This window comes from Corylus avellana, chromosome ca5, assembly GCF_901000735.1.
Source record: "Corylus avellana chromosome ca5, CavTom2PMs-1.0".
Classification (NCBI taxonomy): Eukaryota; Viridiplantae; Streptophyta; class Magnoliopsida; order Fagales; family Betulaceae; genus Corylus; species Corylus avellana.
In genome coordinates this window covers 28,726,319-28,753,859 of record NC_081545.1, presented here as the reverse complement: position 1 = coordinate 28,753,859, position 27,541 = coordinate 28,726,319, and the positions used below count along the sequence as shown (strand labels likewise).

The 27,541-nt window shown below is 36.1% G+C and overlaps 4 protein-coding genes across 4 annotated transcripts; 2 read left to right on the top strand and 2 right to left on the bottom strand.

Moving 5' to 3' along the window:
* The first annotated feature begins 910 nt into the window (after nucleotides 1-910).
* On the top strand, nucleotides 911-5,284 carry LOC132180449 (cyclin-B1-2-like). Its single transcript, XM_059593275.1, has 4 exons — nucleotides 911-1,136; nucleotides 1,450-1,550; nucleotides 3,982-4,079; nucleotides 4,990-5,284. The coding sequence occupies exons 1-4, from the start codon at nucleotides 1,011-1,013 to the stop codon at nucleotides 5,088-5,090; spliced, it is 426 nt and encodes a 141-aa protein (XP_059449258.1). The 5' UTR covers nucleotides 911-1,010; the 3' UTR covers nucleotides 5,091-5,284.
* Nucleotides 5,285-6,470: 1,186 nt separating this feature from the next.
* Nucleotides 6,471-11,823, top strand: LOC132180447 (uncharacterized). The gene is made up of 7 exons (XM_059593274.1): nucleotides 6,471-7,190; nucleotides 9,077-9,220; nucleotides 9,514-9,875; nucleotides 10,103-10,847; nucleotides 10,934-11,030; nucleotides 11,118-11,172; nucleotides 11,452-11,823. The coding sequence occupies exons 1-7, from the start codon at nucleotides 6,665-6,667 to the stop codon at nucleotides 11,512-11,514; spliced, it is 1,992 nt and encodes a 663-aa protein (XP_059449257.1). The 5' UTR covers nucleotides 6,471-6,664; the 3' UTR covers nucleotides 11,515-11,823.
* A 1,954-nt stretch (nucleotides 11,824-13,777) lies between these two features.
* On the bottom strand, nucleotides 13,778-16,307 carry LOC132181311 (transmembrane ascorbate ferrireductase 2). The gene is made up of 4 exons (XM_059594474.1): nucleotides 15,973-16,307; nucleotides 15,826-15,874; nucleotides 14,340-14,539; nucleotides 13,778-14,225 (listed from the first exon to the last, which is right to left on the bottom strand). The coding sequence occupies exons 1-4, from the start codon at nucleotides 16,114-16,116 to the stop codon at nucleotides 13,920-13,922; spliced, it is 699 nt and encodes a 232-aa protein (XP_059450457.1). The 5' UTR covers nucleotides 16,117-16,307; the 3' UTR covers nucleotides 13,778-13,919.
* Nucleotides 16,308-16,992: 685 nt separating this feature from the next.
* Nucleotides 16,993-25,841, bottom strand: LOC132180846 (protein decapping 5-like). The gene is made up of 8 exons (XM_059593822.1): nucleotides 25,551-25,841; nucleotides 23,508-23,608; nucleotides 22,147-22,215; nucleotides 21,098-22,000; nucleotides 20,159-20,224; nucleotides 17,838-18,008; nucleotides 17,634-17,744; nucleotides 16,993-17,400 (listed from the first exon to the last, which is right to left on the bottom strand). Exons 1-8 carry the CDS (start codon nucleotides 25,696-25,698, stop codon nucleotides 17,239-17,241), a joined length of 1,731 nt encoding a protein of 576 aa, XP_059449805.1. The 5' UTR covers nucleotides 25,699-25,841; the 3' UTR covers nucleotides 16,993-17,238.
* Between the last annotated feature and the right edge of the window lie 1,700 nt (nucleotides 25,842-27,541).

The following is a 27,541-nucleotide window of genomic DNA, read 5'->3' as shown; positions in this document are numbered from 1 at the left end:
GTTTCAACCGACCTTCCAAGTGAATGTCTCGAACTTGCTACTCGTGTTAAGACAAGGAGCAAGACCGAATGCTTTGATTTTCTCACTTGATCTCGGTTTTGGACATATCATTTAGATATTAACCGAACACCACTCCTACCACGACTCTTTCAAGAAGACTCGTTTGGACACCTCAGTTTTTTCCAATTCTTCTCATAAAATTAAACATAGCTTTTTTCTCATAAAGAAGAAAACACCTTTTTTTCCTAGCCCTTTATATTAGAGAAGAGATGAGTTACATAAACGGTCAATTGCTCAAAATAGGACTTCTCTTTATTATTGTTGCTAGCTGTCAAAAACTCATGTTTTCTTTTTGCCGACTGAGTGTGAGCTAGCAGATTCTTTTCGACTGTTGATGGATTTGTTTTTTTACAAGGGTCCACCAAGCTTCTGTTTGTTCTTGAATCATCCATAGCATTGATTAAATTTGAATATTCTTCTTCATCTAGAGAAGGTGAATAAATAAAGCTTTAGCTGTCATCTAGCAGGTGTAGGTGTTCTATGTCATCAGCCAATAACTTAAATTCATATGGTAGATCGATATTTTTCCTTGTTATCATATTCTCAAGCAGCTTCTCAGCTTGTTCAATTTGTTCCTGACTCTGAGGGAAATTAATTGGAACTTAGCAAACATCCTTCTACTATCTGTTATCATTAATTTTTTAAATGGTAAATTTCTAATTCCCTTTGCTTTATCGAAAATAATAACTAGGGTTTGAGCCCAATAATCCATCTCTTCAACATAAGAAGGTTTAGAGTATTTTCCTTAGTTGAACGATTAGCCCAGCCCATGGAACAGCCCACCTTGACTTATCGCTCAAGTCTCTTTACCTATATCATTAACACTCCACAAACCAAACGCTACCGTTTGCGATATTTACTTGTCTCTATTGCTTGCCCACAAAGTTTTTGCAAAATCACTCACACAAGAAGAGGAGAAGAAGAAGAAGAAGATCAGAGCGATAGACAAAATGGAAGCACCGAAGACCATAGCACACGAAATCGGAGGCATCCAGAACGACGCGCTCCGATTTGGACTCCATGGCGTCAAGAGCGATATCGTCGGATCTCATCCTCTCGAATCCGCTTACCAATCTGTATTCATTCACTCTCTCTCCTCCTTGCTCCCTATTTTCTCAGTTCTTCTATTTTTTTCTTTCTTTATCTTCTGTTTGGTACCCGCGAAAACTTAGGAGAAAGTGGAAATATTTGCAAGGTCGTTAAACTCAGGTTTTCTTTCTATTTAGGACCTCTGAAGTAAGTAGGGTTACGTTTGTTGCGAGGGAAAATAATTTTCTTCTTTTTTTGTTGTTGAAAGAGAGGGTTCTATCGTCTGCGTTGCTCGCTTGAATGAAATTTTCGTTTTGTAAGTTTATTTTTGTTTTTGTTGTATTTTTGGTGCATTTGTAGGCAAGCAGGACACAGGAGGAGATGAAGAGGAAGGTCTTGACAAACACGTACGGAAGTGCGTTTCCGCTGAAGAGGGATCTTGAGAAGCAAATTCTTTCTCGGTAAGTGCTTTTTTGCCCTCTGTATCAATGGGTGGTTTCTTGGTTTTCACCGAATTTCAGATAGTGTTAAAGAGCTTGCATATGGTGGTAATGTACGTAGGTGATTGTAATTTCTAAGCTTGTATGAGCCTACTCGGTTTTTAGGTTTGAGTTCAAAACTTGAATCAGCACATTTAAACGCCTTCCTTCATCTTAGCACTGTTAAATGGTGATGATTTCTTGGGCTGGGATCCCTGACTGGAAATTTGCAATCTATAGATTTTTTTTCCTTTTGATAAGTAAAAGACAATTTGCAATCTACAGAATTAAGCGGTTGTAGACAAAACGAAGTGATACTTTAAGGAAGGCTCTTTGACACATGAAGCCAGACCATATGTGGGAGTATATGGCTATTTAATGGTATTGGTGATGTGGATTAGTGCTATATGTATTGGATGTAAGGTATGGAGACATGTTGAAAATTTAGATTTAGACCCTAAGTTGCGAAACACTCAATATTACCAGTCTAATTATTAATTCAATCAAAATCCAAGAAAGCAATAAAACAATCAACATAAAGATTTTGGTAATGAAGTGGAAACATTTCAAAGGACTCTTCGTAAGTAAAACCAAGGCCAGCCAACCCCAAAGACACTAACTATAGAAGACTTATGTTACAAACTATTTTACTTACAAAACCTTTATAACTCTGAAGGCCCAATCTTGTAACCCCGTGTAAAAAACACATTTACCTCCTACCGGCTACCGCAGTGGCTCAAAAACCTGACCTTTTATATGGATCACCTTCTTTTATAACTAGGTCTATGTTGGATTGTATTCACAAACTTGAATTCTTATATCTTCGATAAACTTGTACATTGGCTTAACCCTGGACCTAAAACTTAAATCAAAATATGTTTGACACTAAATTTGTCAGCACTAAAACATGGAAAATTGAGGAATAATAGGTGCGAATCCGGTATATATATATATATATTTTGCTGGTAGGCATTGTGTATTGGTGGAGGGGGTGCTTTTTTGCTTGTATTCTTGGAAGGAGAGATGATGCATATGATATGTATAAAGACTCAAAACAGAGTTTTTATTTCCTTTGATAGTTAGAGCTAGATTGGCTTTTTAAGAAGCAAAAATTTAATAATGAAGGAAGCAACAAAAGGTTTTGCTATAACACAAGATAAAGTTAAGAACTGACCTAGTATTGAAACTTCTTTAAGGTTCCTCTATTTGAAAAGAAATTCAACTAACAGATTGAGTTGGGAAGTTGTATCTAATGTGTATGTAATGTTTGCAATATCTCTATTTACTAAAAGTTATTCGGTTAGTGGAATTTGGGTTGTCTGTTATCAGTTTACTGATCCAGTTCTGCTCTGCGCCATTTAGGTAAATAATGTGAAATTTTAATTTGTTATATCTGAAAGGGAAAAATTGGACCATATTTTAGGCGGGTAGCTCAGTAAAGAAGTAACCAGTAGGACTTTGTTTAGAAATCCTTTCTGCTGGTTGTAAAAGAATGGTCTGAATACATGGATTTGCCCAATATTTACACTCTATCATAAATAAGAGGAAGAAAAATAGCATTTTGCGTGTAACCTTTTCTATCAGACAGAAAACTTGAAAAGGCTGTAAAACCACCCGAACCTGGATATCGATTCATATCAAGGTCACATTTCATTTCTCTTTAAAGAGAAAAGAGTTTTCCACGAACAAATGCGAGGTTCCTATCGACATCTCCATGCAAATGACTCAAAGCACGTATTGTGTTGCTTCCTTTATACAATTTTGTGAATTTTTGGATTTTGGATTCTCTGTTGTTTATGTTCAAGAGATGAGGTAATCAAGAATCTCAGCATTAGATTATGTGCGCCTGTGTGTCCAGAATTCAATCCTACTTGGTTTCCCTTTTGGATACTTGTGTACAATCAGGATGTTGCTTTGTAAGTTTACATTCTTGTATTTTATTAAAATCATACTACAGGATAGCCAAAAGAAAAACAAATAAATAAGTGATTGAATGTTGCAATGAATTTACATCATGTAGCCATATAATTGTTATGTTAGTTCATGACCAGATATTTAATGCATGCTGCTGATTATATCACTGTGACAACAGAGTCGTATAAGCATTGTCATGCAGATATAGTGAACCTAAGACGTACTGAACCTTTACCACCAGACTGAAGGCCTAAAGGCATAGTGAATGCTTGTCATTATTTATCTTTGTATGTGCTGCGAGTTTTGTTTCAGACTCAACATATTTCTGCCTTTTTTTCTCTTTGGTTGTGTTACTGCATGTCAATTTGTGTGCCCTTTAAAATGTAGACATTTATAATATGGATGACTATACATTTTTTCTTGGATTTTCATATGTTGAAGGTGTATACTTTGTTCCTTTTGTGATTTTTTTATTTTTTTTTATTTTTAATAATTGCAGATTTCAGAGGCCTCCAGGGGCAATTCAATCTTCAATGCTGGGTTTGGAGGCTCTTACAGGAACCTTGGACGACTTTGGTTTTGAGGATTATCTGAATGGTAAGTGATTACTGTTCATAAACCAAGTAGGTGAATATTGTGAATTCTAACAGTTTCTATTCTATTGCAAACCAAAATAGCTGATCAAAATCCTCTATGATTCTCATATTTTGATTTAATTAAGTTTTTATATTTATCTGTACCCTCTCAGTACTTGAAGTTTGCTAAAACGTCTAACACCCCTCTTAAGGTTTAAGAGATTTCTATACGCATTTTCCCCACATTTGATTTTTAATCACATCATGTTTAGTAATGTTTCTGCGATTCAGTATTTTTCTTGCAATTTTACTTCTAACTTCTTGGCTAAATAGGAATATGAGGGAGTGAGATTGGTTCTTTTGACTTTTGCTTAATGGTTCTATGATAACCTAAGAAATCGAGGAGACTTTTCTGCTTTGATTCACAACTTATGGTATTTCCTGGCAAAGCTAAATTCAAGTGTGTGCTGAGCCAAATTCAAGTTTCCAAATTTTTGCATTTTGAGGAGCAGTATATTTTTTATTTATGGTTTATGTTATTTGACTTTGAGGAGTATTTGTGTGCTTACATGCTTCTGTGGAACTTGGAACTGTTTGTTTTAGGGAGTGAAATCACCTAGTGTCTTAATGGATTTACCCAATTCTGCACGAGTATGAAAATGTTACATATTTTATTCTCCATTAGGGCATGTTTCCCATCTCAGATATTTATGAGGTTTTTGTTGTTCAAGAAGATGGAGAAGAACCTCCTCTTTTGCTGTGAATAAAAGTTGATTTGCTTAACAAAAAATAAAAAGTACTTTTTTCTCATTTCACTCGAGTCTTGGCAATTAGTAATAGATGAATTTTGGAGCCATGTTGGCAAATGAACAAATATGATAGTGTCTGGCATGCTCTGGTTTTTGAAAATTTGTTTTTGGCACTGCCTGCAGACCCTCGTGACTCAGAGACATTCCGACCTCTGGATATGCATCATGGGATGGAAGTTCGTCTTGGTGTTTCCAAGGGACCAATCTGCCCAAGTTTCATATGAAAGAAGCATTTAACTTTTGGGACAAAAGGAATCAATCAATCAGCACTTGCTGTGGTGGTTATTCATGGACTTTTCTCGTGCATTACGGATATCATATGTTTCTTATAAGAATCCGAACATATCCTACCATTTAAGATTATGTGATCTTTTGCCAGTTGCTTTAATCAAATTGACATTATGAGTGCCTTTTTAGACTTTGGCGCTGTTCTTTTTCTTTAATGGACGTGTTAGATGGATCCTAGCCTACATATCTTTCTCTCCTAATCAGAAGAGAGGGTTTAGCCGGGGGGGGAAAAGGAAAGGAATGAAAATGATGGGTGCCTTGTTCCTTGATTTGGATGGCCATTTAAGAGGGAATGGAACTCCCATCCTGTTCTTTTCAGTTCCACCCAAACGGGGGACATTCTCCATTTAAAATTTGGTTGGGACCATGTGAAATAATTATGATATATTGATGGTTTTATGATCCAGTCAAAGAACGATAGTTTCCTTTGTAACATTTTCTCTATTTGAATAAAAATAAAAAATAAAATTAAAAAAAAAGTCTATATTCACCTTCTCCCGATATTTTACGAATAGTAATGCTATATATTACACTCTTATCTTACTGAATTGATATGACAATATCTATTAACTCTTGGATAAGATATTATTAAACACTTTCACATATGAGTGTAATATTTAGTATTATTATTTTTTTTATTAAAGAATAATGACAGTCCATCATCTATCGCATTCATTTTAAACTTATTACGTAGGGTGTTTAACTTTTTAAATATTGGTGCAACTTGAACATGAGTTTACTATTATGTAGTTTCATAATAGTAATACTGACTTTTGCTCTAATTAGCAGCATTGCAATTTTCTGTTGTGTAATTAAAATATTTGAAAAAATGCTTTGAAATGTCTATTTCTTCCACAAAGTTGAAATACTTGAATGTTCAAATTTATCATTTTAATAATTCAACAAACAGCATTACATTGTATATCATAAGGGTATTATTAGAGTGTTAAACTTCACCAAGTGCAACTGTTTTCTTGTTAGATAGATTAAACTATATATATATATATATATATATATATATATACATCTCAATTGATACTTTAACACACCAAAGATGTTCAAAATCTATCCACAAGTGGAAAAATACATATTATTCTGGAAACATTTTGGGAAAATTGAAATATTGCTTGGTAAATTTATATATTTCCTTAACCCAAAATATAAAAATGGATATATGGACCGAGTGAAAAATCAAAAATCAACAATATTTACAACATGATGAACTAACTAACAATAGGTGCGGAGAAAAAGAGGTTGAAAAAGAACAAGAAGGAACAAATAAAATAGGGATAAAATATTTCTCCTCTTTTTTTAATGTAATTTTAATTATTTTGGCTGTTCAGCTCTGTTCTCTCTCTCTCTCTCACTCTACTCTCCACTTCCATAAAACGATCTCCCATCAATCCAAAACCCCTACTTTTCCGATAAACCCCCCAAAACGTTTCCATTTCCGAGAAAATCTTCCTCAACATTTTCCTGCCAGCCAAACGCCCAACCTTTCCATGCTCCAATGGACACCCGCCGAGTCGCGCGCACAGTAATCGACCCCAAGGTCCGCAAGGTCGGGTTCTTCACCCCCGGGGCCCCACCGGACCGGTCACTCTCTGGCCCGCCCGACCCGATCACCTCCTCCTCCGCGTCCTCCCCGCCGATCTCTGACCTCCCCCCCTCCGGCAACTCCCTCTCTCCGGTCATGATCCCTCCGCCACGTCACTCCTCCGCCGACACCGTCCTCCTCTCCTCTTCCCGTCCGGTTCCGCCCTCCCCTCTCCGCCGGGATTCCCTCACCTCCGCCGGTTGCATCCACAACCCCTCTGAGTTCTTCCCCTCCTCATCCCCGACGGCACCGTCCTCCTACGCTGGCAGGGTGGTCGAGTTCCCCGACGACCCCAGGGGAAATTCGGTAAAAGTGGCCACAGGTGCGTCGTCGTTTCCCGGAGGAGGGTTTGATCTGACGGCCGTGAAGACGAGTAGCGTGCCCGCCAGCCGGTTTACGACGGTTTCGGTGATGAAGACGATGCCTCCTGGTCTTTCTGGTAATTGCATTGAGATCGAACATTGTTTATAAAAAAGATAAATTTTTCTTTTTTCTTTTTCTTTTTTTGTTAAAAATGGAACTTTCTGGCATTTTTCTTATTTTTTTTCGAATACATTTGGTTCACCCACCTTGTCCAATTGCTGAAGTTTATGATGGCTTATAGTGTTAATATACATACATATATATATATGTACATACACCCATATTAGTTGACGAATGTTGAGCTGCGATGCGTTAGTGGAAGCTTTTTCTTTGATGTGGTTTCTCTAATATTACACATTTTATTATTCTTTGTTGAAAAGGAAATGCTCAGGAAGTTTCATTTGGATATTGGATAGTGGCAATGATGCCAGTTTCTATGGACTTTTCTGGAACTGAAAGCGAGAGCGGCAAGGATTAGTCCCTTACAAAACTTACTTTTAGGGTGAAACTTCCGACAGGCATAACATTTGATCTGGGAGGACTTAACAGGACCCACAGCCTATTAAGATGAGCGTCTCGACAACTACTACAACTTCTGAATCGAGAACTCGTCTGCCCCGTTTTCAGCCTAAAATCCCTTTGTTTTTGCACGAATCGTACTCTAGTCAGATATCGTGTCTTCTATTTTCAGTTCAGTCCTTTTTGGTTGTCCTCACTAGAATATCTTTGTTAGTTGGAGGAGACCTATTTAATTTGCTTTTCAAGTCTTTAGAAGGATTAGAGTGTTACAATCCTAGGGGTTAAGGGCTTAACCAAATCAGTATCCAACAGTCCTAGAGCTTTTGGATCAATGGTTAGTCCCTTAATAATTAGTATCGAGGGAGACACCGTTTTCAAACAAGAAAGTGCTAACATCGGGTCACTGGCAATAGACTTGGCTGCCGTGAATATTGGATTTGGAAGCGTGGTGGAATGTTACGAGGTAAGGGTTTAACCAAATGTATCCAACAGTTCTAGAACTTTTGGATCAATGATTAGGCTCTTACCATAGAGTTTCTAAACCGTATAAATATGTGATGTTTCAAACTTGTTCAGCTGTCAGTTATGAATAAGCATTCAGTATTATTCAAGTTCTCTCTCATTTTGTGATCTAGATCCCAAACCTTGTGGGTTCAAGGTGTAGTTAGAATTAGTCGTGTACTTTTCCTGCCTCCACTATCACGCTGCATGTATGCCTACCGGGGAGGTATTCAATTGTTATATGTATGTTTCCTATGTGCCCAGTTTAGAAGCTAGGAGCATACAGTAACTTTGTTCTAGCAACTTATGAGATGGGGGGGAAGAGATGTTCGATAATTAGGAGGGACACCTTGTGTAATTATATTTTGGCCTCCCTAGGCATGACCTAGGCAACATGTAAATAGTGAGTGCCATGGCGATGAATTTTTAACGTACTATTTGTTTACCTTATAATTTCACAAGTTGTTGGTATGTGAAATTGCGAATGAAAGCAATGGAAAATGAAAATCTGTGATATAACTCTATTCCTTTTCTGAAAACCTAACAGAAACTTCTAATAATGAAGACTTCATCTCATACAGTAGAAATTGGTAGTGTATGCTTTATGGGGTTACTTGCATTATTTGTTCAACTCTCCCTTTTCAAAGTGTCAAATTTACTAGAGTGAGAAGTGGGTGGACTTTTTGCAAGTTAGAACCTCGGATAACGATTTTTTGAGTTGAGCTGAAAGCAGTTATAATTGAATTCTAGTAAGACTTTGATATCAATGGCCAGAGATGGTTCCTCTATCATATGAAAGAAAAGTAACTGTCTATAATTTATGATTCTTGCTCTTGAAGGTCATATGGCTGTATATAAGAGTGTGTTTGTGTGTGGAGAGAGAGAAAAAGAGTCTGAGTTACATTGCTATGTTATTGACTATTGATGCATTTTATAACCCAGAAACAATTGTAGAAAAGGTAGGAGGATCATTTGAAGTGGAAAATGATCGACCTGCAAGTTCAAAGTCACTGAAGGAGAAAACTTCAAAAGCTGAAAGGCGTGCCCTGCAAGAGGCTCAACGAGCTGCAAAAGCTGCTGCAAAAGGTGCATATGTATCTTTTGTTCTTTTGTTAATTGTAAGTTGATTGTCATGCTAGAAACTATTTGAGCGAATGTGCATTTAATTTCATCCTCTTGTTTGTTCTAGAAGTTTCCCACACCTGCCTTTCTTTGTCCTGTTCTTTTATTTTGTCAATTAGCATGCCTAAAAGAAGAATTTGTGATTGTTTTAGTTCTGGTTATTGGTATTGTCTTCTGGAAGATAGTTTTCTATATTCTTAAGTGCTGCACTGTACTGATTCTATTCTTATGCATGCTTCTCAATTACAATGTTTCAGCTGAAGGAAGTAAACTACCTTCTACTTCTGAGGCAGCGATGTCTGCAAATGTAAAACCAGCTAAAGCCACAAAGGCTCCTTCACAAAAGAATGACAGTGCTACAGTTTCAGCTTCTGAGAAGAAGGGAGGTGACCGCCCACCAGAAAAAGATAGGAAGAAAGATGTTCCTCATCCACGCATGCAATATGATGATAAGAGCCGAGTGGAAAAGGCAAAAAGGCGTGCAGTGGTAAAACAAACTGAAGCTAGGAACCGAGTTGAATTGTTTAGGCATTTGCCTCAATATGAACATGGAACTCAGCTTCCTGATCTCGAGACAAAGTTTTTCCAACTTGATCCCGTACATCCTGCTATATACAAGGTATCATATGTGCATCTTTGATTGAGTTGTATTCTTAGAAGTCAAACGTAAATACACATAGATGATTTATTTATCTATTTATTTTGCAAATCCATGTCAACTCAACTAAATAGTTGATACTGGCTACTGTATCTCTTCCGCCATGCCATTCAACAATGATATTTTCTGTAGAAGAGATTACTGTGCTTCTGTTTAATTTTTAGTTTTTTTTTAATGGTCATTGCCAGGTTGGATTACAGTATTTATCAGGAGATATATCTGGTGGCAATGCTCGTTGTATTGCAATGCTTGAGGCATTTCAAGAAGCTATCAAAGACCACTCAACACCACCTGAAAAAACTCTTAGTAGAGACTTGACTGCAAAATTAAGTAGTTATGTTTCATTTCTTATTGAGTGCAGGCCTCTTTCAATCAGCATGGGTAATGCAATTAGGTTTCTAAAGAGTCATATTGCTAAGTTACCTTTGACTCTGTCTGAATCAGAAGCAAAAGCATCTCTTCAGTCGGACATTTATAATTTCATAAATGAGAAAATCATACTTGCTGACAAAGTGATAGTCGACCATGCTGTTACAAAAATTAGGGATGGTGATGTTCTTCTTACATATGGGGCATCTACTGCAGTTGAAATGATTCTATTACATGCCCATGAGCTTGGCAAACAGTTCCGAGTTGTGGTAGTGGACTCTCGCCCAAAGCTTGAGGGGCAACTTTTACTTCGTAGGTTGGTGGGAAAGGGCCTTAGCTGTACGTACATTCATATAACTGCCATTTCTTACATCATGCATGAAGTTAGTAGAATATTTCTGGGTGCTTCATCAGTATTGTCTAATGGAACGGTTTACTCAAGAGTTGGGACAGCATGTGTTGCAATGGTTGCTCACGAATTTCGTGTACCTGTCCTAGTGTGCTGCGAGGCATATAAGTTTCATGAAAGGGTACAGCTTGATTCAATATGCTCGAATGAACTTGGTATGTGTGTCTAAAGTATAGATATTGAAATTGCTTCCTATAATTTATGGTTTTTATGGATCAATTATCTGTTTCATCTCTTGCAGGCAATCCAGATGCCATTTCAAAAGTTCCTGGTAGAGGGGACATTAACTATTTGGATGGTTGCACTAATAGTGAGAATCTGCAACTTCTGAATCTGATGTAAGTATTGATGATTTAGGTGATAGACACTGCAAATGTCGCATCTCCCGAACTGACGAAGTTCCTATTCTGGATTGTTATTGGCAGTTATGATGCAACGCCTTCAGATTATGTTTCACTGATTATCACAGATTATGGCATGGTAAGTCATTTTATTATCTCAAAGCTAACTTGCTGAATTGTTGAAGAAGAAAATGGAGAATTATTTCACATTCTTTATGGTCTTAGGTTTATACATTTCAATTAAATTTCAACTTTTGAAATACTTGGCTAGGCCTGTAACCTAACAGCTGGATCGTGTGGGATAGAGGGTGCTGCATGTTCAAAAGACATGCCCTTTGTTTATTAACCTCACTAGTTGTGTCTTATATGTTTGTTTTTTAATATGTATATATATATCTAATGATTGTACCTCTGTCAGGTCCCGCTGACCAGTGTGCCGGTCATTGTGCGAGAATATCGGAGAGAACACATATGGATATAGGTGGCTTGGATAGCTTCTCCAAAATTTTGTTTGCTGAGTGGCCAATAAGTTGGTTTCTTCTCTCTTTTTCCATCTTTTGGGAACAATGTTTGTACTCCCCATCAAATTTGGGCTCTTATCTTTTTGACCGGATTTCACCCGACTCAGTGAAGAGTGCGTTTCCTATGCCTCTCCGAGCAGATTTGGTGTTGTGCTCTCTGCTTGTTGTAACAATTATTATTTTCCTGCTGTGGAATGCAGAATGCAGACAACAATTTTGTTGCTAGATGTTCTCACGTGCTTTAAATTGAATTGCTTTTATTGGATATCTATCGTAAGTTTTTTCTTTTATTCAAATTCAGGGAGGGGGAAAAGGGGGATTTCAACATAAGAAATAAAAATAAAGGGTGGGCAACTCAAACCAGAGTCTCAAAACAATCAAAAATCAATGCAATAAAATCTAAAACTATTGAGAACAGGTTAAATAAATAAAACTGCCCATAAGAACTGGGCTGCCAAGAGTGGTGGTTGTAGAGGCAATGTTTTATAAACGGAACTACCTACATAACAACTACGACAAGCGATGATTTTTTTTTTTTCTAAATAAAAAAGGTTGGAGGGGGAGGCCAATTATACCTATTCTACTTAAGCGTGACCATAGTAACACCAACTCGCGGGACGCCACTCAGGAGGGGCCTAGATGGTAGGAATTGCAGGCTCTCCCTCAAGATTGACCGAGCTATAGCTTAACACCCGTCCCACCAGGGCATCAATAGGACTCAAGGTGGTTAACACTAATAGGTTAAGAGATTCCTATTACAAGAGTCGAACTCAGGCCTTATTGAATGCCCAACCTCATTAAAAATTTCTTAAAACCATTAAACTACCACCCTTGTAATAGCGAAAAAACACTTTACAGCAAGAGAACAAGCACCTAAGAATGTTAGGTCAAAGCTATACCACTGTGTCTAGTAAGAGCAGCACTTGATACAGAGAGCTTGATGGACATCAAAACAAGAATTACAACTAGACATAGGGTTCTCCAAAGACAAAATAAGGGCATTGTTTGGTAAACACTTCCAAAGCCGAACACCATTCATTTTTTGGTGAAAAAAGAATGAGAGTAATGATTGGTATAGAAAAGTGAAAATATTTTGTTTTGTAATGATTTTTTTATTTGAATAATAGTACAAGGTCAATTATGTGAAATAAAAAGTGAGAATGTTTTAATGTTCATTTTTTAAAAAAAATGTGAATAGTATTTGAGGAGGGAGGGTGTTTCACGCTGGAGGAGCAGGGCGTGGTAGATCTAACTTCCAAGTTTCAGATAAAAAAAAGGAGAAAAAAGAAATGAAGGAAAGGGGAGGAGGTGGGGAGGACCTCCCCGATCGGTGGTGAGCTTGGGAAGACAAGGAAAAAGGAAAGACACTCACAAGGAGGGAGAGAGCCATGGAGGGAGAGCCGAGGCTCTTTAGGAACAGCTGTTCTTGGATATCTATCATTAGGTTAGCATCAAACCCAATCAACTGTGGCTTGAAGATTATTATGTAAGAAGAGTTTTTCTTAACTTGAAGGTCCAGGCCCTCGTGAAGAAACTTTTGAACCCTAGACATGCCATAGTTTGGATTCATAATTATTTTATAGGGTAAAGTCTACTTAAACCCTTCAAACTACCATTTCAATAACAATCTATCCTCCAAACTATCAATTACGACAATTTACCCCCCAAACTACCGAACAATGATAATGTATCCCCAATTGCTAGCAAAATGACGAAATTATCCCTATAAAATTTTCAATAAGACAAAAATACCCTTAAAATTTTGAAAAAAAAAAAAATTAAATTTTCGTATTTTTATTTTTATTTTAATAAGGGTAATTTCATCATTTTTTAACAATTGGGGTACATTGTCGTTATTTTGGTAATTTGGGGGGTAAATTATCACAATTGATAGTTTGGAGATAAATTATCATTGGGGTGATAGTTTGAGAAAGTTAAGTGAACTTTACCCTATTTTATATTTTGATTTTCTTCCGAAAGAAAAATGAATTTGCAAAACACCAACGAGACAAGAGAGGGGGTTGCTTCAAGACTGCTCCTGTGATTTAAAGGTATACCAAAAGCCAATTTGGCGCCCGTTGAGCTGTTGCTTCGACGTCAACAACCATTTTGTTTTATGCAAAAATGCTCGAAGTTTATAACTTTATTCCAAGTTTCCTCTCCCCAGAACCTCTTTTGATGAGACCAACACTAAAGTAATTGCCTTTTGTAAAAACTTGGGTGGAACAAATAGAACATAAATGATATTTTGTTAAAATCTTGATCAAAACATCCATTTGGTGACAAGAACTTACCCTGTAATTAAATATGGAATAAAAGTACAACTCTCGGTCACCTGTGAATCATAACAATATACAAATCGTGCCTATTCTGTTGGTCCTTTGTGGGCATCAACTATGCCATTGGCAGGAGTAACAGTTGCAAGAGTAACAAAGCCACCCAGGACAACGATCAAAATACCCAAAGAGTTGACCAGCAAAGCCTCCGTGGAATAGCGTGATATTACATTGTTGGTTTGAAGAAATGTGGCCTTTTCTAAAATACCAGTAGTAGCTGTAGCAATGGCAAGAGCATATATATAAACCCCAAAGAACACATGCCACGGTAGCAGGGTTGCTCTGCTATTTCTTGAGCCACCTGGATACCAATAGGTTGCAAATCCAGCAGCCCACTAACCAAAACAAATGTTTGAAAGAAATTAGAGTATTGTGATTGCAGGAACCAAGTTCACAAGAAAAATAATATACTAGTAATGAAAAAGAGGTCAGAATCATGAAAAAAATACCTGAATGCAAAAGAGGAGAAGGCAGGCTAGACCCAACCATGAATGCAGGCTGTAAAAATTGTCAATCCCCTTATCGTTGTGAAACTTTATAGCAGCCCACACACCAATAACGCTTAAACAGAAAGCAAGGAATTGTAATGTGAGATGAACTAATTTTCTGGAGTTTTTCGTTCCTGAAATTGTCTTGTATGCAAGCATGGCTGCACAAACCCATACCAAAATAAAAAAACAACGAACTCTTAAAAAACCAGCATTACAGAAAAAGGTCTACATTAGATAATGTATATTGTTCATGATTTATCAGATCTGATAATGTCTACATTTGAGCAATAACAAATTCTAGTTAATTACCACTTCAACACTTCTCTAGGGTTTGCTAGCAAGACGTGACTAAAGCCCTGTTTGGGATTGCGTTTGAGCGGCCTAAAAATGCTTTTAATACTCAAAAAATCTGTTTGAAGAAAAAATACTCATTTGGTAAAAAAATTAAAGCGCTTTTAAGGGTCCAAAAAGCCTAAAAATGACCAAAACGTACTTTCAGCAAAAGTTTAAAAACGAAGCTTTTGCCCAAAAGCTCTTTTTGACTTAAAAGTTATTTTCTCAAACGCAATTTCAAACAGGCTCTAAATAAAACATATCTAGCGGTTTAACAGAAAAATATAAAATATGAGGAAATTCTAACCAAAGCACAAGATGGAGGAAGAATTACAAGCTGCCCTCTAAGCTTTTGGAAAAAATGAGATAAATCTAGACATTCAAACACAAACAATCATTTAATATAACAAATTCTTATCAGCTCAAAAATCATCACGTGGGAAAGCATGTGAATCATAATTTGGAACCTAATTCTTTAGATTGTAGCAAGCAGCTTCCCTTTGTCATTTCCAGTGGCCACATCAAAAGAAACAGGCTTGCTTACCACAACTCTACCATCTCATCAGATTACACGCACACATCAACAACATCAAGCAAATTGGCACCAAAATCATAATGACCATAATACAGCATCCAACAATACCCTCCTGTTCAAGAAACATTTTCAGATATCGCATGCCTACAACTAGATAAAGTTTTACCCATAAAGATAGTTATGTGTTATGAACTTATGAGATATATAAGGTCATGAATTTCAGTTTTATGTCATGCCTTTCAGAATAGGAGAAGAATGAAATTCTCTAAATCCATGTCTTGCATAAAAGAATTATATTTCAATTTCAGTCTCTCTATAAAGAGAGATGAAGCAAACTCATACATTTTTACTGCAATATGATGAATTGCTATTATGTAATTGGCACTACAAGACAGAGTACTCTTTCAGGGCAAGACTTGAGCTTACGCTTAACGGGTTTCATCCATTATTACTCTTCTTCTACTCAATTACTTAGCAAAAAGAACTAAAGGAGACCAAAAATTAACCACAGGTCTCCACCCATCTCTCAAAAGTTCAGTAAAAACTTAATTCATCAAAAATAAAATTAATATTTACCTTCTCCATTTAATAGAAGTAGCCCGATCACCATCAGAACAGGATGGACCTACAAAGTCACATCCCAACAATAGATTCACCAATCTAATCTTCTTAACCACAAAAAGCTATCAACTAAGAGAAATCTGAAAATGAGCGAGAGAGTACGTTGAAGATGAGATCTTTGTTGTCGGAGACAAGAGCCAAGCCTCCTCTGTAATGGAGGTTCCAGGTCAGCACCAGAGCGGCGACCATCACGCCCAACACTCTTATTATGAGGATGATCGGGAACCGCACCACAGGAACCGCCATTTCTCTAACCTTGTAGATCAAACGAGCGTGAGATCGCGATGATTGGATTCCAAGCTATTAGAAAGGCAATTAACGTGTGTATTAGGGTTTTTGTGTACTTTTCTTCAGATCGGAGGAGAAGAAGCTTTGGAGTGAGGGAGAATCAGAAGTTTCAAGCTTCAAGACTAACATGTCAGCACGCTATACGGGTCAGACCCATTTGGAAGGGATGTCTCGGACTTTCTATTGGTTGCCCAATTATCAACAAATTAAACACTAATAATCAATCAAGGACTAATTTAAATTTTAATATTGGACACAAATTTCTAATAAACCGGTTTTGAAGAAATATCCTCCAACCCATTAAAAATAATGTCGAATGTCTATAAATATTTAAAATACACATTAAATTCTTAACATTATTAATAGCAGTTTATTTACTTAGACTAAATTTAATATGTTTTTTAAATGTTTATAGACACTTTGACAATATTTTAAATGGATTAAAGAATATTTTCTCTAAACTGGTTTGAAGGAAATTTCTATTCCATTTTTTAAAGGGAACATTTTTAGTGCAAATCAAGTAGCGGAAAATGACAACCAAGAACTGAGAAGTCAATAATTTTGTCAAAAATTATTTTCGACTGAATATTTTATGTTGAAGCCCTGCTTAGTTTTATATTTAACCTCTATCACCAAAGAGATGAATGGTGTAAAAACAACCATATGGAAATAACATCAAGAAGTACTAGATTTTTTTTAGTTTGGAAATTTCATGTGATATCCTTTTTTAAATAAACAGTTCAATTTTGACCACATCCATTGCTTGAATAATAGGCCAATAGCTGCTGGGACCTGTAATATTCTTTCCCAAGCAAAAACGTACAAGGGCTAGAAGAAGCAATAAAAGGCATAAATGCCTTAACAACTCCCATTGATTTTGCATAAGTCATGAATATGCTTAGCTCACATTGCAATACAAATCCCTTCTTTGTCTCAGGGTCTACTTATTTTGAGCACTATCTCAAGGATGTAAGCAGCACAAATAGTACACACATATCCCTTTCTTAGGTGTCTCTGGCTTGATGTGCACTCTAATTTGGCTTTAGGTTAGACCTAGATGATCCACTGAAACGCCGGTGCTTACCAGGCGGGACGGCTTTGATAGCTATGTCCACGACCCCTCCCAACATAGCCATAGCCATAGCCATAGCCCCTTCCATAATAACCACCACGTGATCGGCCACCTCGATAAGGTCCACGACCTCCACGACCACCCCAGGGCCTTGGCAAATAGCCAAATGTCTGCATGATCATCATCATCAAAGGAAATTTAGTATAAATAATACTGCACCCTGGATGCTAACAAAGAGAACCGACAGGCATTGCAATAGCAATGCACGTTGGAAACAAATTCAGCACTTGAATAATTCAGAAAACAATAAACTGAAAATGAGAACATTCACAGATAACATGGAATTAATTTCTTCTATCTCAAAAAATCCTGTCACGTGGGAAAAAAGAACAAAGTAAAATACCTCGGAATCTTTTCTCAATTGATCAGAAAACTTGGTCCTCCCATTACGTGACTCACGGTCGAGAGCATCACAAGACAGGGAATCGAAAAAGTCATCCTTAACATAAACAGGCTGAAGAACAAGAAAGCCAATATTAAACAAGATCCAATCGTTAAAAACTTGACTTTCTAATTTTTAGAGAGTGGACTAATTGGATCATATTACCTTGGTCTCATCGTTTGATACTCCACCATCAACTTCAGCTTGGGAATTATCTTCATCTTCTTGAGTTCTATTACTTTTACCAAGATCACCCCAAACTTCATCCTTGTTGAATTTCTCATTCATTGCTATAAAATCAAACTCCTCTGTGAATCTGGTCACTGGGCGTGCAATCTGCAAGACCAAATTTTTTCAACTAATGAAAAATAATACAAAATCACCAACTTGTAATATTTGTGGGACCAAAAAAAAAATCCAGGCCAAACGTGTAGTGGCCTAAGGTAAAAAGTGTGAAGTCCTACAGAGGCAAAGAGGGGTCAAGCTTGTGTGCGCCATCTGTCTAAGAAAGTAACAATCCATATGACAAAACCATGAACACAGTTCAAAGTTCTGTCAATTAACATATATTCATATCCACATAGATACATAGATTGAACCATCATTATGACTAGAAGTTAGATAAATATGTTAAAATAAGTTTTAGTTTTTCTGAAACTTCTGAACTAAAACACATATGATATTGGAAAACCCAACTTAGTTCATTTAAATAATTTTCTTTGAACGGTAAGTTACACGAGCATCTAATGGGTCATGAATCCACATGATCTTACACTTCACCCCATGATCTTATAAGAGCTCATTGGCAACTTAGTTCAGTTAAACATTACCAGTTGAGCCAGAAAATTATTCTTGATTCATCTGAAAACTGGTCATATGATGTATAATTACTTAAGCTTCACACGTTAGAAATCAGTGACTGTAAAAATCAAGATTTACATGTGTTTTTGAGCATCACAAAAAAATTCAAAAATTCGTTCACAATTCACTTTTTCTTTTCTTTTTTTGCAACGAAGTGTATGAAATTTAATCCCACACTAAATTATGGTCTTTTTATTCATTTAACTTTTTGTCTGACTGGATGAGTGACTGAAAATTTTAAGCCAGGTGCCTGCTTCTTACTAAAACAGAAACAATGGATGATACAGGAAACCATGTAAGACCAACCTTTTTCAGTTTAAATGGGTTGAAAAAATGGTAAAACAAAGAGTAAAAATATGTTCCCGAGCATCAATTCACAAAAGATTCTTGTGCATAAAATTACATGTATTCTTGAGTAATAAATTCAGATGAAACTTGAATCAACAAGAAATGTATGCCTTTTATTTTTACTTTTAATTTCTCCTTTTTTTTACAGGCCTACTTAAAAATGTACTGTCAGCAAAATTACCACTTCTTAAACAGGAAGAACGCATGACAAAGGGCACATGTAACACCAACTTTTCTCAGTTAATGTTTTGAGGTGGTGTTATAGATTTATAGCCACATCAGGCAGGGAGATGGGATCGTTCATGGGATGCAGGTCTCTTTCTTCACCACAGAGCTTCACGTTTAATGACGTGACACATAACAAAATACAGGACAATTTAAGGAGACCACAGTAATTTGTTCTATCTTAATGGAGTCTAACATCATTTTGTAACAGAACTTAAACTGAATCATTTTATGTCCCTTGGTACTTCTGCAGAGATAGTTGCATCAAGATTTTTTTTTTTGATAAGTAAAACAGTACACAACTTTATATATAGTTGCATCAAGATTTTAAGAGGAACATTATCTCATTTCATCTCAACATTGGTGATGTCAACAATAAAACCATGTTCACTGTAAGCATCAATTGCATAGGGAGGGGTTTTGTTCAACTCTTACTATTTAGCAAATAAAAAATAAACCCAAAACAAACAGAGAATAGAAAAAAGGAGACTGAACCCAATGATTCAACAAGCTTGAAAATTTAAAGTCAGTAGACGTAGAAAAGTATCTTTTTATGATTTTTCATGATTCCTCAACAAACATAAATTACTAATTATTCCAGACCTTTCATCTATGTGTGTGCATGTGGGTTGATTCATTAATTAGCAAACAATACAAGACAACCAAAAACAAAAATAGCAACCCAGTGAAACTGGCAAGGTGCAAACTTAGTCACAATATAAGGGTATAATTAAATGTCTCCCATAGATTCACAAGACACTGAACAAATTAATACCTTTGATACCAAATCTGATGGTTAAGATATTACAACTAGACAGTGTTGAGACCTCGTATTTAAAGATGATAACAACAGGAACAAAATTCAGAGAGAAATTTGAAGCATCCACATGTTTTGGCAACACACATTTCAAAAAAGTTCCACTTGGCTTACTCTTCATTATGGTCCATGGAACACAGAATCAGCTTCTTTAAGGTTCAGATTAAGATGACTACAGTATACAACATAAAAGAAAGTCTGAGAAGTGAGAATTGATGAAAAAAGTAGCACATACCCCATTTCCTCTTCCTCTTTCATGTCCTCCTCTATTACTATGATAATGTGTAGGAGCTCCATATAGCTAGAAGGGAAGGGGGGAAAGTGACAACAAAAAAGCACATGTTAAAATGCATGTCATTTTTCGAGCCAGGCATTAATCTTCAAGTCAAAGGTGTGCAACCAAAATGCAGGAATGAATCCCAGTATCAATTTCCACGTAAATTCTCTCTCCTCCCAGTCTAAACATTTTTATCCTCCTCTAATATTATTCTCTATAGTTACAGAGCTTGGAAAAATTTGAAGTAAATGCGCATGACCGGGAAGCATAGCTAGGGACAATAAACTAAAGTGTGTGGGCAGGAAAGAAATCTATCCAAGCTGCTATTAACAGCAGGAGCTTGGTCTTTTGTACGAATTATAAAATGGGTTGACATGATGCTCACATTGAATACATGTAATATGCAATGATGCATGTCATACTGTCTTGCAGCAAGCAGGTAAAGAAGAAACCTATTGAATCTTGCCCAAAACATGGTCTGCTTTCTAGGGGCCCTATCTTTAAATAGTCCAGGCCAATAGTGACATGAGGCCAATGTTAATGCAGTTTTTGCTCAATGTAAAATAGGTTAACATCTCACGGGCTGTTTACTTCTGTTTTGGGGTGTTCTTCTCGGGCTGCATCTCATGGCTTTCGTTGTTTTTGGGGGATTGTTTTGCTATGCAATGTCATTGTGAATTCTCTCTTGAACAATAAAGTTTCTTTCTCTTGAAGAACCCCCAGCCCCAAGAAAAAAAAATTTTAAGAACTTACCAGGGCAAAAGGTATGTCGTAAAAATGTTATGAGTCATGGGATAGGTATCAAAGTTCCTTAATTAAAGCAATGATGGAAGATTTCCACCGTGAATTGTGAAAGCAATGATGGAAAATTTCCACCATGAATTGTGAAACAAATACCTTATGGTCAGATGGTGAAGGCAGAGGCAATATAGGTTCTCGTGCTTCTGTTGCTGCTATTGATGGTGACAATTCTGATGAAGAAACTTGCACCACCTGAACGTCTCTCTGAGCCGTTTGTGGAGGCTGGGAGGAAGATACTGGTCCAGGCTGCAAAAGCTGGCCTGGGGTTACCAAAGATGGTGTTGCTCCCTCATTCAGTATTGAACTTGGTGTCCCAGCAACAGGGGTTACAGATTCAGACATACTTGTAAATGGCATCACGGGACTAGGGACTTTAGGCTTGTCAGAGATTGATGATGAAATGGCAGCTTTATCCAAACCACTAGTCAATGGAGATACAAATGGCAAGCTGGTGCTCAAAGTTGCAGTAGAAAGAGATTGTGCAGGAGCCTTGCTCGTAATCAAAGTTGTTAATGAGTCTGGAACAATTCCAGAAGACTGGGCAGGAAGTAAAGAAGATTGCGGATTCAGGGTGCCAAGGGTAAAGGGTGGCAACAAAGTAGATGCTGAATCTAACAAAGGTGAAGCTGGCAAATGAGAGGATCCGGAAGGTAAAGATCCACTTGTAGCGGGATATTGCAGAGTCTGCTGCATGGAAGGTGGCATTGACAAGCCAGGTGGGGGTCGAAGCAAAGATTGCTGTTGGGCTGGGAACCCAGGCGCCCCATAATATCCTTGCCAATACATTGGCATAGCAAGCCCATTGACATTTGTGGTTGGAGGAGGAAGTGATGAACCCCATGACCCTAAACTTCCGCTAGGCTGATATAAGGGAAGACTTGCTTGAAGTGTTGGCCCGGGTAGGCCCATTTGCGAAGTATGGGCACCAAGATCTGGAATAGAACCAGTACCAGAAGGACGTGCATTTGTAGATGCAGTTGCTGCTTGAGGATAATGAGACTGCATGAGGAATAAGATAAAGGTCAGTTAAGTTGACTACCTCATCATACATTGTACTCAGGCCTGAGATAAGACCCAAGTTATAGTCATAGAAGCTCTGCCAATCTGGTGACATTTTAAATGCAGTCTATTTTATTTGCGTTTACCTGTATAATTGCAGGATCATAGTGCATAGGCGTTGTCTGAACCGGTGGGGAAGATTTGACCTGCAAATCCTGCAACCAGATGCAAAAAAGACTACATTCTGAGGCAATTCAACAATAAAAATAGGCAGATATAATTATGCTGTAGCATACAAAACTTTCACTTGAAAAAGGAAAATGAGACCAGTTTGCAATGTAGCACATAAATCTTCAATCTATAACGCCCAATTTGCAGATGTTTCTAGATTATGTTATTGCAATTCAAGCCAGAAATAAACTACATGATTACAAGCTTGAAGTCCAATATCTTGAAATGCAAACTTCACTAAACAATAATCAAAAGCAGAATTAATCACAAATAAACTGCACTAACCTGCAGTCTGCATTCAATCTTTTCAAAAACAAACTTTCACCACAGCTAAAAGCTTTTGATAATACTTTGGCAATAGGCTCACAAAGTAATCTTTCTGATTATGCTAGGGGCATCCCCACCCATTTTTGTTCAATATAAGAATGATGGTAATTCTTCTTCTTCTTTTTTAGTATGTAATTAGCCCCAAGGAGGAGGGGCAAGGTAATTAGCCCCAAGGGGGAGGGGCAAGGGAGATTCGATGATGGTAATTTTTTTTTATTTTTGGAAACTAACTACCATCCTTTTTGCAATGTCCTCCTCAATGTTTTCAATTTTTGCAATGTCTCCCTTCCACAACCCAAAATAACAAAAATACCCTCCATAAGATTAAAAAAAAAAAAAAAAAAAAATCAGAAAAAAAAGTAAGTCATTTTTTATCTTATGGAGGGTACTTTTGGTCGCGGAAGGGGGACATTGCAACCCCAATGCAGATTGTGGGGACATTGCAAAAATTGAAACATTAAAGGGGACTTTGCAAAAAATTATGGTAGTTAGAGAAATGTAAATGTAGTTAACCCTATTTTTATAAAAGTAATTGCAATTTATTAAAAGGCACAACCCAAGTACACAAGAAATAATAAGAAAAACATCTAGCTAGAAGAGGAAAAGGATCAATAACAACATGAAAGCTAGAAATATTTTAGTCAAGGGTAGATGTCCAATGATAAAGAATCTTGAAGAAAAAATTATTTAATTCCTCGACCATCTATTCACGGTCTTCAAAACTCCGATCATTTATTTCCCTCTAAAGACACCACTTGAGGCAAGGTGGAGCCATCTTCTACATTGCAGTATTACGAAGCCTACCAAATTGCCCTTTCCAACATGCAAAACGATCTACTACTCGACTAGGCATAACCCAAGCCAATCCTACAATTCTAGTTGACACCTATTGTCTTTTACCACCATTCTGATTTGAGAATAAATTTCATAAAATCAATATTTGCCATACCTTGATGTCACTTCCTCGGAAGAGGATGTACTCATAAATTTTATCACTTGGAAGAAGTTGTGGACCATCCTTTTTTCGCCCTTCCGTTCCAAATGATCTCACTGCAATGTCAACAAGTATAAATTAGAGCCAAAACTCAATTTGCATCTCTATAATGTCAATGAAAAAGAAACATGGAATAACTTAAGACAAGTGTACCTAGTTTATTTTTCTTCCTCTTCCCTGTATTACTTGATTTATTTTATTTTTACTAACTAAATAATTTATTTATTTTTGCTTTTGTCTTGGTTCTCATTATTGACCATTCTATTTATTACAGGAAAGAACAGAATATTTTAGCAAAAAAGAAGAAGAAGAAAATCATGTTTGGCATAGATTCCATAAGTAAAATGCTTACTTCTCTGGGCATTTTGTGATTGGACCAACATCCAATAAGAAATAAAAAATCCCATTATTACTGAGAGTTTTACAAGAACTAATTTTTATAAAATTAAGAGCCCCAGATTTTAAGATACTGATCAGAATCTTAATGACCCTAAAAGAATAAGAGTCCCAAAGAGAGAGAGAGATGCCTTTCCCAATTGCAACAGTTTTGTTCATTTACTTCTTAACAGCAGTTTTCTAGCTTTGATATATAAACAGTATTCCCTCACTCATCCAAGTAGCATTGCCATGCAAATGAAATATGAAACTATGGTGTAAACTGTTAACCAACATGTGTTGCCTCATACAACAGCAACTAAGAGTCCTGAAAGTCGTGCAGTAGAAAATCGTGAATCAACAAATTCTGCAGATCACGTGGATAGTGCAGATGGGAGGATAACAAACATGGCTTCAGTTACGTAGAGTCCAATGACAGGATTATATTTGAATTTCAGTAGTGTAGATTTATCTTCAACAAACTCAAATTTACAGGGCATATAAATGTTAATACAATACACTGTTTTGGGTTACTTTGAACCAAAACAATTCTACAGAACTTTTCATGAACATACAAGAACTCATTCTGCAATGGTGTGAAATAAGCTGTCATTATAGTCCGAGCCCAAAACATCACTGCGTGACTTTTGTAATCATAACCACGATTGTGAATTATTATCTCATATAATTCTTTGTGTTTATTTTGTTCAAAGTTGAAATGATAGATAATCGTCCCTCAAAGATCCCGCAGTCTAAAAAGAAGGATTTTTACTACCATTGCTGTGATGGGAACATTATTAATGCACATAAAATTATCAGTGAATAAAAAATAAAAATAAAAATAAAATAAAAAAAAGGAGCATCTCAAAGTTCAAATCCATAATGCATACCTCCTCTTTTTACTAACAAAGCAATACAATCAAACATTTTATAAGTCAACTTAAGCATATCTCACCCTATTTTCCAATATATTCCATCACTTGCATACAATACTTAGACGAATCAGACCCTTTCATCTTCATTTTCAATTAACCATTTACTAAGAAAGGTTAAAGTAATGATTAAGTGATTAAATTTATCGCTTCCTATCAACTTAAGCTTTTGAGATAAGTGGTAATTTAACATGATATCAAAGTCAGGAGTCCTGAATTCAAACCCTGACTCCGTCAATTTACTCTCATTTAAATTAAATATTTCACATGTTAGACCTCACATATTAAAAATGAGTTTGAGCTTAAAGATGAGGGTAAGTATTAAAGTAATGATTAAGTGATTAAATTTACTCCTGTCAGCTTAAGTTTTTGGGATAAGCAGTTATTTAACATGAACCATTAACGAAACTATATTTCTTGACAAACATAGGAGTTGTTAGACATGATCATAAACACATATACATACATAACCATGCATTATTATACACGGAGAAAAATACTAAGCGTCCTGAACTTCCAAAGCAAGCATAAAACAGCTTCAATCTGTCACTCAGTAACAAAGCAACAAAAACCCGTTATAAATTAACAAAACCCCCAACCTCAGAACCCAAAAATAGCAGAGACCCAGAAAGCAAACCCCCCTAATTTATACTTCCATGCATATAAACGTAAAAATGCATTTTTCATATACCATTGCTCAAGCCGATGCTGGACTCCTCGGTATTGATGTCAAAGAGAACGCCTTCATAGCGAATTTCGGACTTGGAAGTCAAGCTGATCAAGCAGCCGAGATACGAATCAGCAGACCCAGAAGATCTGGGAGCTTCTGCTGCTGCCATGGCTTTAAGGTTTCGGTTTCTTCTTCTCGAGTAGAAGAAAGCAGACACAGAGTGGGGAAAGCGAGCAAAGAATCTCTTACAAAGCCCTACTTCATGAGTGCCACTGGCCAAAACTGAGCGTTTTTGGTTCTTTTTCAGTTTTCCTTTTTCTTTTTCTTCTTTTAAAATGGCAGAAGTAGTTTTTTTTAAAAAAAAAAAAACTAAAATTAAGTTAAGAAACAGTTATTTTTTAGTTAATTTGTCACTTTCTAAAAACATTTCACATCATATTCTATAAATTTATCTATATTATATTTAAATATATTTTTTATTCTTACTTTGCCCTTTATTTATTTCAACGATCATATTTCCATCAAAATGTCAACATCATATCATCATCATTCTATTCGCCATAATAGTATATAGACAGAGTTTTCTTTAAACTGGATCGAAGAAACTTTTTTAATTCGGTCTATAAAAATAATATATGCCTATTTTTTTAATAACATATGAGATGTACATGAGTTTTTAATATTATTTATTTTAATTTTGTCGTCACTGATAAAAATATGTGGATCTCACATGTTCAAATAATACGTGTTATCTTTATAGACGGAATTGAAAAAAGTTTTTTCAACCCAGTTTAGACGAAAGCTCTCTCCATAATATACTGTTTAAAAAAACAAAAAAAAATTGTATACCATTCCAAGTATCTTGCTTGCAGTTTTGTTGCCTTTTTAATATCGTGCTTTTTAGTTGTATACGAATTTTTGTTAAATAAATATCTAAAAATAATAATAAGGGAATATGATGTATTAAATCTAATTTTTGAATGAGGAAGAGTAATATTTAACATGACGACTTTTATGACGAGGGGTGATTTAACATGAATATCAAGTCACTCACACATGAGGAAGAGTAATATTTACTTGTCTTTTAATTTATTTTTTATTTTTTTACAATAATTAATCTAAAGATTGATGACCGTTGTCACAACAATCTAGTAAAATTGGGTGCATTCAAATAATCTTCTCTAACATGTTTATTGCTTGAATCAATTGTTACTAAGAGCCTATTAAGGATTGCGCTTAATAAATTGATCTTTTAAGTAAAAAAACGCGTTTTGGCAAATGTTTCATTTTTAAGCTTTCGACAAAAATGCATTTTAGTCATTTTTAGAGTAAAAAAGTTTATAAAAAAAAAATTAAAATTTTTTACCATGCCAACTTTTGTTTGACGCAACTTTCTAAGTACTAAAAATATCTTTTTAAGTCGTTTAACGCAATCTCAAACATGCTCTAAGACTCGAGGCTGCAAGTTATATTTTTGACCAAATGTGTGTGCCATCAATCTCAACTTTTGTTTATATTTGCAGTTTTGTTTTTATGTGCAATTGTCTTTTCTTAGATCAGTGGCTTTGATTTGATATTTTTTGTTGGAAGATAATTTCAATCCCAAGGTAAGTAGACAGCCAAATCGCTCACGAAACTTCCCTAGTCACAAATCTGCACTGCTGGTGCATGTATTTATATTTGGCTGTTTGAAAAGCTGATATTATTTGTTGGATTTTTGTGAGATCTAAGAGTTTTATTTTTTCAATCATCATTAACTATGTTGTTTGGTGCTTGGTGCTTTCACTAGGCTCATTTTCGCCCATAATTTGGCCCTGTCAAATATAGACCCATGATTTGGTAGGCTTTAGGTTTTATTAGTATTCTAATATTTAAATTAGGTCTTTGTCAATTTTAAGAACGAAAAAAAAAAAATTATTATTAAAGGATAAATTACACTTTCTCCTTAAACTATCACTTTAATTGCATTTATACCTCAAAACGCATTGTTTTAGTGGGAACATGATCCTCAT